The sequence below is a fragment of the Myotis myotis genome, unplaced genomic scaffold (assembly GCF_014108235.1).
Source record: "Myotis myotis isolate mMyoMyo1 unplaced genomic scaffold, mMyoMyo1.p scaffold_m19_p_7, whole genome shotgun sequence".
In the NCBI taxonomy this organism is placed as follows: domain Eukaryota; kingdom Metazoa; phylum Chordata; class Mammalia; order Chiroptera; family Vespertilionidae; genus Myotis; species Myotis myotis.
Window position 1 is genome coordinate 70,979,248 of NW_023416379.1, and position 14,356 is coordinate 70,993,603.

The following is a 14,356-nucleotide window of genomic DNA, read 5'->3' on the forward strand; positions in this document are numbered from 1 at the left end:
CTCCCTCTCCCTCTCCCTCTCCCTCTCCCTCTCCCTCTCCCTCTCCCTCTCCCTCTCCCTCTCCCTCTCACACACTGTCATCTGGGATTCTGACTTTTAGCAAGCTGCCAGCACAGGAAGAAAACAGAACACAGACACAGTGTCGGGAGCAGAAATGCACCGAGCAATCCTTTTAGCTCTGTGGATGGACCTGTGCATACCTTTAATAACATCAAGGATGGACAGAACTACCAAACCCATTGCCCAAGATTCTAGTTTAAGTGCTGGTCAGTTTGGCCAGAGGAGCAGGTGCAGTTCTCATCATGCAGGCAGAGTTGAGTGCAGCAGCAGATCACAGAATTAGGGCCATGTGAGTGAGGAAGAACAGGGAAAAACAAAAATACTTCCCACTCAAAATGAGCCTGCACAGCAGAATATCAGAACACATGCAAGACTGAGAAAGGAAGCAAGCAAATCAGCAAATGAAAAAATGAACCCTCCACTAAAATCATTTTTATGGAAAAAATCTGACAAAAACTAAAATAAGTATTCTTAGGATGCTAGAAAACATAAATGAAAAAATAGCATTTATCTTAAAGGAGAAATTACAAAAGCAAATTAATACCAAAAATATGGGAAGTATTCAGAATATTGGGGGTAAAAGAATATATTCATTGAAATTTAAAACTAAATAGATAAAATAAATGGTCCTGGAGACTCTTGGGTGGGGGGAGGGGGAATGGTGCCTAGGAATAATACAGAGAAATGAAGAGAGTATTTTTTTAAATGAAAGCAAGATTAAGAAATTTAGAGAACAACCTAACAAGATTCCTAAAAATAACTCATATGAATTCTAGAAAAAAATCTAAAAGAAGAAATTTCAGAGAATGTCAGAAAGCAGTATTTCAGGTAATTCAAGTGAGAACTTGCCAAAATTAAAGAAATATGTAATTCCTGAGATCAAACGTGCACTCAGAGTATTAAAGAAGAATAAATAATGATTGATCCACACCTAGACTCATTATCACTGGAAAAAAAAATGATCTTAAAGCTGTGAAAAGAAAAATTAAAAGAATAGCCATTAAATGGAACTGATAATGACTTCATATCAGCAACAAATTGCACAAAATAATGGTGTATTATGCTTTAAGTTCTAAAAAAAAATGTCAAATTTTATACACAGTTAAACTATTATGCAAGGGTGATGTGAAATGTGATATGACTATGTTTACTATCCACAAATTCTCATTACAAGAACTGTGAAATACATACTCAGGAAAAAGATGGACAGATAGATGTGCCTGGAAGGAAAACATGAAAGTCAGAGACACAGAAAAATGTTACTGAATTATTTAATCCTTGATTTGCTTTTTATTAAAACTAAATTTTTGTTTTAGGAGGTCAAATGGAAACATGTTCAATGTCAAAATTTAGAAAATGCAAATAAATAAAAGAGGCAAATTAAAAACCATTCTCATTCCACGTGTAAAGAGATCCACCGTTCATGTTAGTGAGAGTAGTTCCGGTATAATTGCTTATGCATACTTTTATAAAAATGCTGTATCATCCAGATTGTATTTACCTCTTTCCATATTTATACAAATATGTTTTCATTCCATTAATTAGTATTCTTTAGTCTCTATTTAAAAGCTGGGTATAATTCAATTATATAAAAGTACTTGATTTAATTCACCAACCCACCCTCCATTATTGAGATATATATATATATATACTAGAGGCCCAGTGCACAAAAATTTGTGCACTCGGGGGGGAGGGGGGGGTCCCTCAGCCCTGCCTGTGCCCTCTCGCAGTCTGGGACCCCTCAGGAGATAACGACCTGCTGGCTTAGGCCTGCTCCCGGGTGGCAGAGGGCAGGCCCGATCCCTAGGTGCAGCCCCTGGTCAGGCTCAGAGCAGGGCTGATTGGGGAGTTGGGGCGCCGCCCCCTGTCATGCACAGAGCAAGGAGATTGGGAGGTTGTGATGCCACCCTCAGTCACGATCAGGGTAGGGCCGATTGGGGGGTTGGGGCACCATCCCCTGTCACACTCAAGGCAGGGTCAATGGGGAGGTTGCGGCGCCACCCTCGGTCACACACAGAGCAGGGCCAATCAGGGGGCTGGGGCACTGCCCCCTGTCACTCACAGAGCAGGGCCCATCAGGGGGGTTGGGGCTCTGTACCCTGTCATGCACAGAGCAGAGCCAATCAGGGGGTTGGGGCGCCACCCTCTATCACCCACAGAGCAGAGCCGATTAGGGGGTTGGGGCGCCGCCACTCTCACACTCAGGGCAGGGCCGATGGGGAGGTTATGGCTCTACCCTGTCACACACAGAGCAGAGCCCGTGGGGGGGGGGGAGGTTGGGGAGCTCCCCCCTATCAGGCACAGAGCAGGGCTGATCAGGGGGTTGGGGCGCCTTCCCCTGTCACGAACAGAGCAGGGTAGATAGGGAGGTTGTGGCCCCGCCCCCTGTCACACACAGAGCTGCAGGGCGATCAGGGGTTTGGGCGCTGCCCCCTGTCACGCTGATCCCAGTGTCGGGAGGCCTCGCGGCTCCGCTGATCCCAGTGCTGGGAGGCATATTACCCTTTTACTATATAGGGTAGAGTCCTGGTGCATGGATGGGGCCAGCTGGTTTGCCCTGAAGGGTGTCCTGGATCAGGGTGGGGGTCCCCACTGGGGTGCCTGGCCAGCCTGGGTGAGGGGATGATGGCTGTTTGCAGCTGGTCACACATCCTTCAGGGTGGGGGTCCCCACTGGGGTGCCTGGCCAGTCTGGGTGAGGGGCTGAGGGCTGTTTTCAGGCTGGGGGTGACTGAAGCTCCCAACTGCTCCTTTTTTTCTTTTTTTTTTTTTTTATTCTGGGCCAGCTTTAGCTTTGAGGCTTGGCTCCAGCTCTTAGGCCTCCGCTACTGAAAGTAGGTTTCTGGCCTTTGCTTACAATGTTGCGAATCTGCTGGCTGAAGTCCAGCAGTATTTGTTACAATGTTTCTTAAACTGCAGGCTCAGAGGCCTGCAGCGGCAGGCGGGGAACGTTGGTTTCCTCTGTCACTGAGGCAACCAAGCCTCATGTTAGTTTCAAGCTGCCTGGCTGCCAGCCGCCATCTTGGCTGACAGTTAATTTGCATATCTCACTGATTAGCCAATGAAAAGGGTAGCGGTCATACACCAATTACCATGTTTCTCTTTTTTTAGTGTAGATATATATATATATATATATATATATATATATATATACATATATTTGATTTTTTACGGAGAGGGATAGAGAGTTAGAAACATCGATGAGAGAGAAACATCGATCAGCTGCCTCCTGCACACCCCCCACTGGGGATGTGCCCGCAACCAAGGTACATGCCCTTGACTGGAATCGAACCTGGGACCCTTCAGTCCGCAGGCCAGGCCGACACTCTATCCACTGAGTCAAACCGCTTAGGGCGATTGTTTACATTTTTGCAATGCTTCCCTTGGTTTTGGATACCTAAACTTCCAGTTTGAGCAGGACCTTCTAAAAAAATTAAACAAATTATCTCTTCCAAATCTGAATGGGTCTGCCAACCAGAATGTTAAGGACACTGAAAAATAGGTCTGTTTCATCACATTTTGATTTTTTAAATAATGCAACCCAAGTATTTCATTTTGAATTCCATTACAAGCAGTGTTAGCAGAAGTAGATGAACACTTCAACTTGACTGTGCAATTTATTTTAATAAAAATCTCTTTAGAGATCCCTGTCTAGTCAGCAAATAATTGCTTTAACTCTGGATTTTAATATTAGCACTGAATGATTTATGTACATTAAATAATGTGATTCTCACTAACCATTTATGAGCTAAGAATGATTATCTCCCTCTGTGGATAATCACACTTCAGGGAAGAAAGGTTAAGTGGTTTACCTAAGATCACTCAGCCAGTCAATGGATTATCTCAAAATATGATTCTTGAGTCTTTAAATCATTAGATTCAACTGGCCTCAGCAATACTTGGGAGACATGCGGGATATGCACTTGGATTTTTCCTCGAATGATTTATGTGGCATAATGTCTAATTTGTTTTTTGAGCATTTTTTGTTTCTTACGACATACTTTGGTCTATAAGCAAATATGAGACATAAAAATGAATGTGATAAGAATCTGGAAAAATCTTCTGGTGGAATTAGAATGTCAATTTCTAAAATAGTACGTAGACTAAGCAGACAATAGAAACAACCATTTGATGGAAACGATGGAGGGGAATGGCAGGCAGTAACAGAAAGCAAATAGGACTTCCTTTTGTAGAACTGCAGTTCAGGGTTAGAATTAATGGGCTCTAAATGGAACAAAGAGATCTTATTTCTGAACAAGGACATGGGCATTACCTCAGAGCTATTCCATCTCCAGCATAAAGCATTACACAGGTTTACCTGCCCATCTCAACTATAATGGCCGCTGTGCTTCATAGATCCTTACCATATGCAGTGCACACAAATGGGACACCCGAGAAGTTATTACTAGAATTTTCCACAGTGATCTTATCAACATTAGAAATGAGCTTGATAAACTAGAGTGGAGGTCAAAAAAGTTGTGGGATGACGTATTGCCAGGACCAGATCAGATTTGTATTTCTAGATAAGAGAGAAGCGGGAATCTCAGGCAGTTGTCTCTTTGGAGTGGGGAGGAGGAAAAGAACGTTCCACTTTGTTTTCCCATTCCACTTAGTCTCCACAATTACTTTTAAGAAAAATATTGGTAAATGATTGAACTAGTGAGTGTTTCATAAAACTGACTTTTTATTTGAAAAGTAGAATTACCAACTGATCCTGTTTGCCTAGAACTTCCCTGGTTTTTGCACAAAAAGTCCCATGTTCTAGAAATCCTCTCAGTCCTGAATAAATTAGGAGAGCGGGTTAAAACTCAAAATAGCCAGGCTGGTGTGGCTAAATGGTTGAACATCCATATTTGACCCACGAGGTCATGGTTTGATTCCCAGTCAGGACACATGCCTAGGTTGTGGGCTCAATCCCCGGTGTGGGGTGTGCAGGAGGCAGCCAATCAATGATTCTCTGTCATCACTGATGTTTCTCTCTCTCCCTCTCCTTTCTCTCTCTGAAATCAATAAAAATATGTGGGGGTTTTTTAACTGGGTATGTTCACTGTCCAGAATTTAAAAAATAAAAATAAGCAATATTGAGCATTAAAATCATTCACTTATTCAGTCTGCAGAGTGTCACTGTTAGTATTAGTAAATATATTTCCTACTATCTCTATGAAGTAGGCTTTATCACAGTGCAAGTTACTATTATTACATATGTCGAGCGACAGGGTAATATCAATTTAATGTCTTTTAAAACTCTATTTTAAAAATATTCTAAGTACTTTAATATGTGTACCTTTTCTGATTGCATCACTCTAGAATTCTGATAAATTTTCAATTATGTATTGACCATTTCTGCCATTCATTTTACAAATTCCCTTAACCTTATGCTTTTCTTTATCTCTGAAAAGCAGTACCAGACAGTACATTAGCAGCATGCTCTCTGATAACTGTATCACAGTGTAATCTCACTGCTCAGGGGTATGCAGCCTTTCATTTCTGATTCCATTTCTATTCCCCCTATAGGCCAGGGAGGGGAAATTTCCACCTAGGGAGTTTAGCATCATTTAACATTGATGTTACTTGTCCAACAATCTCCTACATGAGTGAGACCATATGTTGACCACATTTAACACAAAATTTATCAATACTTGCGTAAGCACATAAAGTCCTCTTTGTATTGTGGGAATCTGACTTTCTGAAAGCATTTCAAGTCCTGATTTAAAGACAGGAGGAGGGAAGGAGAATAAAATGCAGTGTTAGAAAAGAAATATATCTTTTATCTATCCTAAAAGGTTCACACATGGTTGAGCCATATTTCAGGATTATTGTGATCCAGAAAGTACCTCTCTCACTGAGGAAGTACTTACCATCCATGTGTGAAGTTATCCTGTTCTCGCCAATAACACATACATCAATGGCCTCTTCTGTTTTCATTTCTAGCTTCACAGTGCCTGCTGGTAGCCCTGGGGTTGCTTGTATGATTGAAATGACTACAAATGGAAAACCTACAATACAGAAGAAATAAATGGAACTATCAGTGCTTCTCAGGTAGGCATGCATATATCCAGTTTCAAATATTAATAAATGCACCCTCAATGTTTCAAATAAGTACTTATTTTTAAAGTATTGTGTTAATCATATTTTTTATTCCTTGTAAAAGCTCTCAACAAAACACCAGAATATTCATCTTTGATACTTTAGGTATAATTAAATATATTGATGTTGCCTGTCACTGTAAAAGTTTTATTAAATTTAGCATGAAATTGACTTTCTTCTCAAACTTGGCATATACTATGCTTGACCTAAGAAAAAACTCAGGAATCTGGAAAGATTAGCCAGATACGAAACAGTGCTTAAAAACTTACATTTTTGTAGGACATGGTAATGCTTGTACTGTGCTGTTAAAAAAAAAAAAAAAAAAAAAAAGTCCATTCTCAGTTGTTCAGATTTATGTTGGCCAGGATATTTTTCTTAGAAATATTGAATGAAGCTAAATGGAAATAAGAGAAGATGTCTGTCCCTCCAGAGACCAGGCAATTTGCTGAATTCTTTTAATTTTAATGATGTGGTTGATTCCACGCTTCTTACTATGACTTTATAGCAATACATTTAAGATAAAGAATCCCTGCTTCATTTGATCATCATGGAGAGTTCATCTGTATAATTAGAGCTCCACAGTGCTAATTTTGGCACACATTAATGCTTGCAGTGTGTGGTGCCCTAATGAATTGGAAATTTCATTTCATTTCCATTTTTTCTACATAGTCTCTATTGTGTATATGCAGGCATTTAAAAGAAGCACATAAGAACATCTAACATTTGCATAAGCACATTACATTTTCCAAATTATGGCCACATATATTATCACATCTCATCCTCACAAGAATCCTCCAACGTAGTAGTAATAATCCCTTACATAAACCTGCAGAAACTGAGTATCAGGTGTCCAAAATATCATAGTGAGAAAGACAGAGACTTGACCCCAGGTTTTCTGATTCTCAACCCTTTTTTGTCCCTTTATAATTCACTCTACCATCCTTCATTTGCTGCTGCACCTGATTCAAAACAATTGGACAGATTGTTAAGTAGGAATAAAATTGGTTTTCATGTTTTAAGATGTCATGCTAGAGCCCAGGATGGCCAAATATTTAGATTTAAGACATGGAATATTCAAATCGTGGAAAATATATGAAACACTACTAGTTTTTTTTTTATATCTAATGTAAAAAGTAGTCAGTGTGATTTTTATGTTTCTTAATTCCTTATAGTCATCCACTTTTATAATAAGAGCTTCATATTTTCTTATAAATAGCATACAATATACTACTAACATAGTCTTCAGTGGATCACATCTTCAATACATCGAATTCAACAAATGCTCGATAAATATCCTTCCGTTGTTGAATATGATAAACATGTCTTATGTCTGTAGTCTTTGTGACAAATCAGTCTCCTCACCCTTTAGGTTGACGGAATGAAATGCTGATCAGAGTGCCCCAAGTCATAATATGCATACGCACACAGAGACCAACACATGGGAATAGAATTTATGATTAAATTGAAAAGAATTGGGATTGTTTCAAGATGGTAAAGCAACAATGCACTTAGGCTCTCTAAAGTGTTGGTCTTTTTTACAATATCCTGCCTCTCTGTGTTCATCCTAACTCACATGCTCTGAAATCTAAGTGAATCACTGCTGCCTTCTGGAGGGGTTCACCCCGAGCTCATTTTAGTCTTGTGGAGGCTGTCTGTCCTGAAGTCTCACAGACTAGTCCCCGTCCTGGAGTTATGCTATGTAATGGACTCCTGGAGTTTGTTTTGAGTATACCTTTGTGTTACTCCCTCTTCCTCTTTTATTATAATAAAAGAATGGTGGAAATTTGTAGAATAAGGATATATAAGCACTGAGGATTTTGTGAGCTGAAATCACTTCATTTTACAGGTCATGAATTTTAACACAAACTATTAAAAACAGGTTCTGACCCTGCCTCTGCTCATTTTAATATAGTGGAGATTTTTAAATAGACTAGAGGCCCAGTACATGAAATTTGTGCATGGGTAGGGTCCCCAGGTCTGGCTGGTGATCAGGGCCCATTGAGCCTTCCGAATGCCGGCTGCCAGCTGCCAGCCTGGGCCTTCCTTCGTTCCTCACTGCCCCCTGGTGGTCAGCACACATCAAAGCAAGTGGTTGAACTCTCAGTCAGTCAAACTCCCGAGGGGACAATTTGCACATTAGCCTTTTATTATGTAGGATTTTAATGTATCTCAGTGAAGCCTCATTGTGCTCATTCTTATTTTAGTTCTTTGAGCTTCTTGAATCTGAATGTCCATTTTATCCCCCAGATTTGGAAAGTTATCTCATCAAATAAGCCTTCTGCCCATTTCTCTCTCTTCTTCTTCTGGGAATCCAATAATGTATATATTAATCTATTTGATGATGTCCCATAAAGCCCTCCAACTCTCTTTACTCCTTTTTAATCTCTTTTTTCCCTTTTGCTCTTTTAACCAGATACTTTAAAATAACCTATCTTTAAGTTTGCTGCTTCTTTCTTCTGCTTTATGAATTCTTCTGTTGAATTCCTCTTGTGAATTTTTCCTTTCCTTTTTCTGTTCTCTCTATCTATCTATCTATCTACCTTTCTTTCTTTCTTTTTTCTTTGTTTCTGAGCTCACCTGGCCTGGTGTGGGCACCCCCTACAACCCCCAACCCCTCATTGCCCCACCCCGTGGGCCCTTCTGGGATTGGATAACTCTTGTGAAATTTTCAATTGAGCTTTGTATATTCAGCTCCAAAATTTCTGTTTGATTTTTTATTATAGTTTTTCTTTGTTGATATTCTTATTTTCTTCATGATTCAATTTCTTGAACCAACTTAGCAGCTTTGTGACAGTTATTTTGAATTCTTTGTCTGGTCATTCATATAACTCTATTTTTTTGAGATTGGTTTCTGGAAATTTATTTTGTTCCTTTGATTGGGCTATGTTTTCTTGTTTCTTCTTGTGCCTTGTCACTTTGTGATGGGATCCACACTTTTGGAAAAACAACCATCTCCCAGTGTTTATAGAATGGCTTTGCATAGGAACGGACCTACACCAAATAGCACAGCTAGAGACTCTGGGACCCTCTCAAACCTTTTAATGGATGTGTCTTCTCTAGACTTGTGTGTGTGTGAATTCTTTACTATACAAATTTGCCAGTCTTTTTGGGGTGCTTGTGATCTTTTATTCCCTCTGCTCTCCGTCTGCAGTACTGCCGTTTCTCTGGAGCTGCTGTAAGTAGCCCAGTTTTCTTTGTTCTCAGCAGCCCCCAAGTTTCTAGACTATGCTGGGTCTCATCAGAGCTTCCAGTCAGGCAAAATAGAAACCAGTCTCTCAGAAAAGTATAATTTTTGGATGCAAGTTTCAACTCTTTCTATCCCCAGGAAGAAGTCAGGAGTTGGGGGCTTTCACCTACTCTCTCCCACAGAGGTGGAGGAGGGGTTATGCTGAGGGAATACCTACTGGTCAAACCTTAATCTTTGTTCTCAGTGGCCCCAATCTGGCCACTTACCTGTCAGCAACCAGTCCCTTAGGCAGCACCCTAAAAATTCTACACATAGGGCATATGTCTCAGTTTTCTATTTCCCCCAAAGAGAAGCTAGAAACTGGAAATTTTCTCTCAATCATGCTCCACTGAGCCTAGAGGAGGGCTATAGCAAGTGAGTGCCATATATGTTCCCAATACAGCTGGCCTCAATGCAGCTAGTTTCACAGTCCCCTAAGATGCAAGTGCCTCTCTACTGAGTCTACACATTTCTCATATGGACACTCTGTCTGTGTATTGTTGAACCAATGTCTCCATGAGGAAAGGAATGACTGTCTGGAACTTCCTATCCTTCCATCTTACTGACTGGAAAGCTGCTCTTTTCTGACTATTTAATTTCTTTGTGATTTATTTCCCCAGATAACATTTAACTTCCTTATAGACGAGACTAAGCTCACATCCTTTTTTTCTATTTCCACTTCCCTGTATCCATGTGCTCACAGGGTAGCAATTCAATTTATTTTTTACTAAAGTTCAGTTCTTCCTTCAACAAAATGAGAAGATGTTATTTTGAAGATGTTCTCTAGCCTAGAAAGCCTTAAGAATCACAGGTTTATCTGTGAAGTATGGGACCAGTGAAGATGAAACTGATATTTATCAAATTAAAAAATAACTCTTTGTGTGAGCCTCTTGATATTAATCTCATATGTAACTCAAGAACTTCCATTGCCCTAACCGGTTTGGCTCAGTGGATACAGTGTCGGCCTGCAGACTCAAGGGTACCAAGTTCAATTCCGGTCAAGGGCATGTACCTTGCTTGCGGGCACATACCCTGCTTGCGGGCACATACCCAGTAGGGTGTGTGCAGGAGGCAGCTGCTTGATGAGTTTCTCTCATCAATGTTTCTAACTCTCTATCCCTCTCCCTTCCTCTCTGTAAAAAATCAATAAAATATATTTTTTAAAAAAAGAAAAGAACTTCCATATAAACACTGCCTATACTTTATGCTGTTTAACATGTGAAGATGTATTCATATTAAAGCCATATTAATACTCCTTCTTAGGTGGTATTCAGTGAGGACCTCCCTTTATGCTGAATCTGAGAAACTAGCAAGGTTCTAAAGCCAAATAAAGAAGGAGAAGAGACCGAAAAGCCAAGTAGGAGACTGAAGAAAAGCAGGATTGAGTTTCATGAATCAGGTCATATATACAAACTTGTATCAAACCTCCTATTTGGCTTAACCGGTTTGGCTCAGTGGATAGAGCGTTGGCCTGCGGACTCAAGGGTCCCAGGTTCGATTCCGGTCAAGGGCATGTACCTCAGTTGCGGGCACGTCCCTGGTGGGGAGTGTGCAGGAGGCAGCTGATCGATGTTTCTCTCTCATCGATGTTTCTGACTCTCTATCCCTCTTCCTTCCTCTCTATAAAAAAAAAAAAAAAAAAAAAAAAATCAATAAAAACCTCCTATTTGCAAGGTGTTGCTATAGATGATGAGAACCCCACGATAATGAGGGGTGGAGACCCAGCTTTTAAAAGGCCTATAAATTAATATAAAAGAGACCACAAATGCACAGATTATCATGTTATTGGGGGGAGGAGAGAAACTAACAGCAAAGGGATGAGTGGTTTGGATAAATACTGCTTCTGCCTTTTAATTCCCTTTCATTTAATGTCTCTAAACAGTCTTAAAGAATTTAAGATGTAAATCACATGTGAAAAGTTAGTTAAATAAATCCTTTTCACAAACATTTACTCAACACCTCTTATCTATCTTTATTCCAAGCTTCCATGTGTGTAGTTTTGAATCTGTCTGCATATAATTCAGATGCTATTAAACACAAAAATCTGCAATAACACTAAATTAAAGCCAGTTTGTGTCAATTTTGTCATTATATTCTTGTAAAAAGACAAGTACACTATCATAATTAGTCTTTTTTTAATGTTTAAAGTATTATAAATAGTAGGACATATGTCTCCTTTTTCCCCTATTGACCTCCCCCCAATCTCCCCTCCCCCACTCCCGCACATGCCCTCACCCCCTAGTGCAGGGGTGGACAACCCCTGGCATTCGTGCCAAACATGGCACGCGAAACCCTCTCTTATAATCTTCCATTTACAATTGTGAATCTTTGTTCTCAGTGATGAATTTTGTTAAGTCTTGTAATAGGAGTAGCCTGAGGGATGAAAGTAGTAGCTCGAGCCTATCTCTGAAGGTCACGAAATATAAACCTGATGTAAAATCTCTGTCATCAGTGGTGCAGCAGCAAAAGTTCCACTGATAATATCAAACGGAGTCATAAAGTTTTCTGTCGGACTATCAGTGTACATGTATACATTAAAACATAAATGTATTTTTCATCATCATATACTGTTTTTGTCGCTCGAATGAATTTTATTATTTCTTCAAGGTTCTTCACATATGTATACCTTAAGAGATATCAAGTAGGCGTAACATGTTCTCAAAAAATTAGGGTTGGCACGCAGAAGAATTTTGAGTCAGAGATTTAGCTGGTTTTGGCACGCACTCACAAAAAGGTTGCCCAACCCTGCCCTAGTGTCTGTGTCCATTGGTTATGTTTATATGCAAGCATACAAGTCATTTGGTTGATCTCTTATCCCCTCCCCCAACCATCCCCTGCCTTCCTGCTGAAGTTTGACAGTCTGTTTGATGCTTCTTTGTCTCTGTATCTGTTTTTGTTCATCAGTTAATGTGGTTCGTTATATTCGACAAATGAGTGAGATCATGTGGTATTTTTCTTTCATTGACTGGCTGATTTCGCTTAGCATAATGCTCTGCAAATCCATCCATGCTGTTGCAAATGGTAAGAGTTCCTTCTTTTTTATAGCAGCATAGTATTCCATTATGTAAATATACCACAGTTTTCTAATCTGATGGACACTTAGGCTGTTTCCAAATCTTAGCTATGGTGAATTGTGCCGCTATAAACATAGGGGTGCATATATCCTTTCTGATTGGTGTTTCTAGTTTCTTGGGATATATTTCTAGAAGTGGGATTACTGGGTCAAATTGAAGTTCCATTTTTAATTTTTTGAAGAAATTCCATACTGTTTTCCACAGTGGCTGCACCCATCTGCATTCCCATCAGCAGTGCATGAGGGTTCCCTTTTTCTCTGCATTTTCACCAGCAATTGTTTGTTGATTTGTTGATGATAGCCATTCTGACAGGTATGAGATGGTACCTCATTGTCGGTTTGATTTGCATCTTTCAGATGATTAGTGACTTTGAGCATGTTTTCATGTGTCTCTTGGACTTCTGTATGTCTTCTTTCAAAAAGTATTTATTTAGGTCCTTTGCCCATTTTTTGATTGGATTGTTTATCGTCCTTTTGTTAAGTTGTATGAGTTCCCTATAACTCTTCCAACTTACACCATACACAAAAATAAACTCAAAATGGATTAAACTCTTCCAACTTACACCGTACACAAAAATAAACTCAAAATGGATAAAGGACTTAAACATAAGACGAGAAACCATAAAAATCTTAGAAGAAGCCATAGGCAGCAAAATAGCAGACATATGTCATAGCAATATTTTTACCAATACAGCTCCTAGGGCAATGAAAACTAAGGAGAAAATAAACAAATGGGACTACATCAAAATAAAAAGCTTTTTCACAGCAAAAGAAACCATCAACAAAACAACAAGAAAGCCCACTGCATGGGAGAACATATTTGCCAATAATAGTTAATCTTAACAAAGAAATACATTTGCAATTACCTTCCTATATTTCATTAACACAAAAGTAATTCAACTTCAGACAGACTTGAGGATATAAAACAAAAGCAAACATTGAATCAAGATATCATAACAGAAATGTATGTAGTACCCCAATATCTAAATTTAAGTGGAGACAAAACAGAAAGCAGATAAAACAGCTTCTTACCCATCTTCCCCTCACTCTCCAGTTTTTTAAAAGTTTGTTCCCTTTTGCCTATCTTCTTATTGTATTCCCACATATTATAAAAGAGCACTATATTCTTCCTTTAAAGAGAAACTCTGAGGGGAAAGGAACTGTTCATTCATTCTTGTCAGATTTGGAGTCCTTTCCCCTCAGTCACCATTCTTATTTTTCATTATCTTGATGATTCCTCGTTGATTATCCATGTCTGTTCTCTGTGGTTTTATCTTGTAAGATCATATCTTGATGTCAGACTCTATTCTCCATAGTCTGATTCACAAGGAGTTATTAGAAAAGACTTATTTTAAAGACCTGTCTTCTTAGGAATGATTGTACACACAATGGGCAGCTCTTAGATAATTGAGAGTCTGGGATAGAGGAAGTCAACCATCTTAATGGTTATCTATGTGCAATCAGCGACAGCTGTTTTTTTAGACATCTCAGGGCTCCAACTAAGTTTGGGCCTCATATCAGAAGAAATACAAGAGCCATTTAGTTCCATTGTTTGGGTGTTTTTTAATGGTCTAATAAATCATAGATAGTTCTATATACTTTCCCTCTGATCTGCCTACTGCTGGCATTAGAGGAGGATATTCTTTCATCCTCTATCAGTTTTGTGCTAAAACAGCACACTTGTCAAAGCAGTGAGAGGTTTGCTGTTCCAGGTGTGTGATCAATACACAAAGATGTCAGAGATTCTCAATGAGAGGAAGGTCACAGCCTTGGATTCGCTGAGTCTGCGGGTCCATGATAGATCCCAGATTGCATTAGCAGTGAGTCACTAATCTTAGGTGATAAAAGAGCTCTGCTAATAGTTTGTTAGAGTAATTGATATAAATGGGCTTAGCATATAAAAAAGGATGG

General features: G+C 39.5%; 1 protein-coding gene across 1 annotated transcript in view; it reads left to right on the forward strand.

Annotated features, from left to right (window-relative positions):
* Positions 1 to 14,356, forward strand: part of EYS (eyes shut homolog) — a 1,264,258-nt gene that overhangs the window by 1,049,120 nt on the left and 200,782 nt on the right. The window contains 2 exon segments of the mRNA XM_036318417.1: positions 5,991 to 6,087; positions 8,220 to 8,234. Of these exon segments, the coding sequence (XP_036174310.1) occupies positions 5,991 to 6,087; positions 8,220 to 8,234 (112 nt within the window).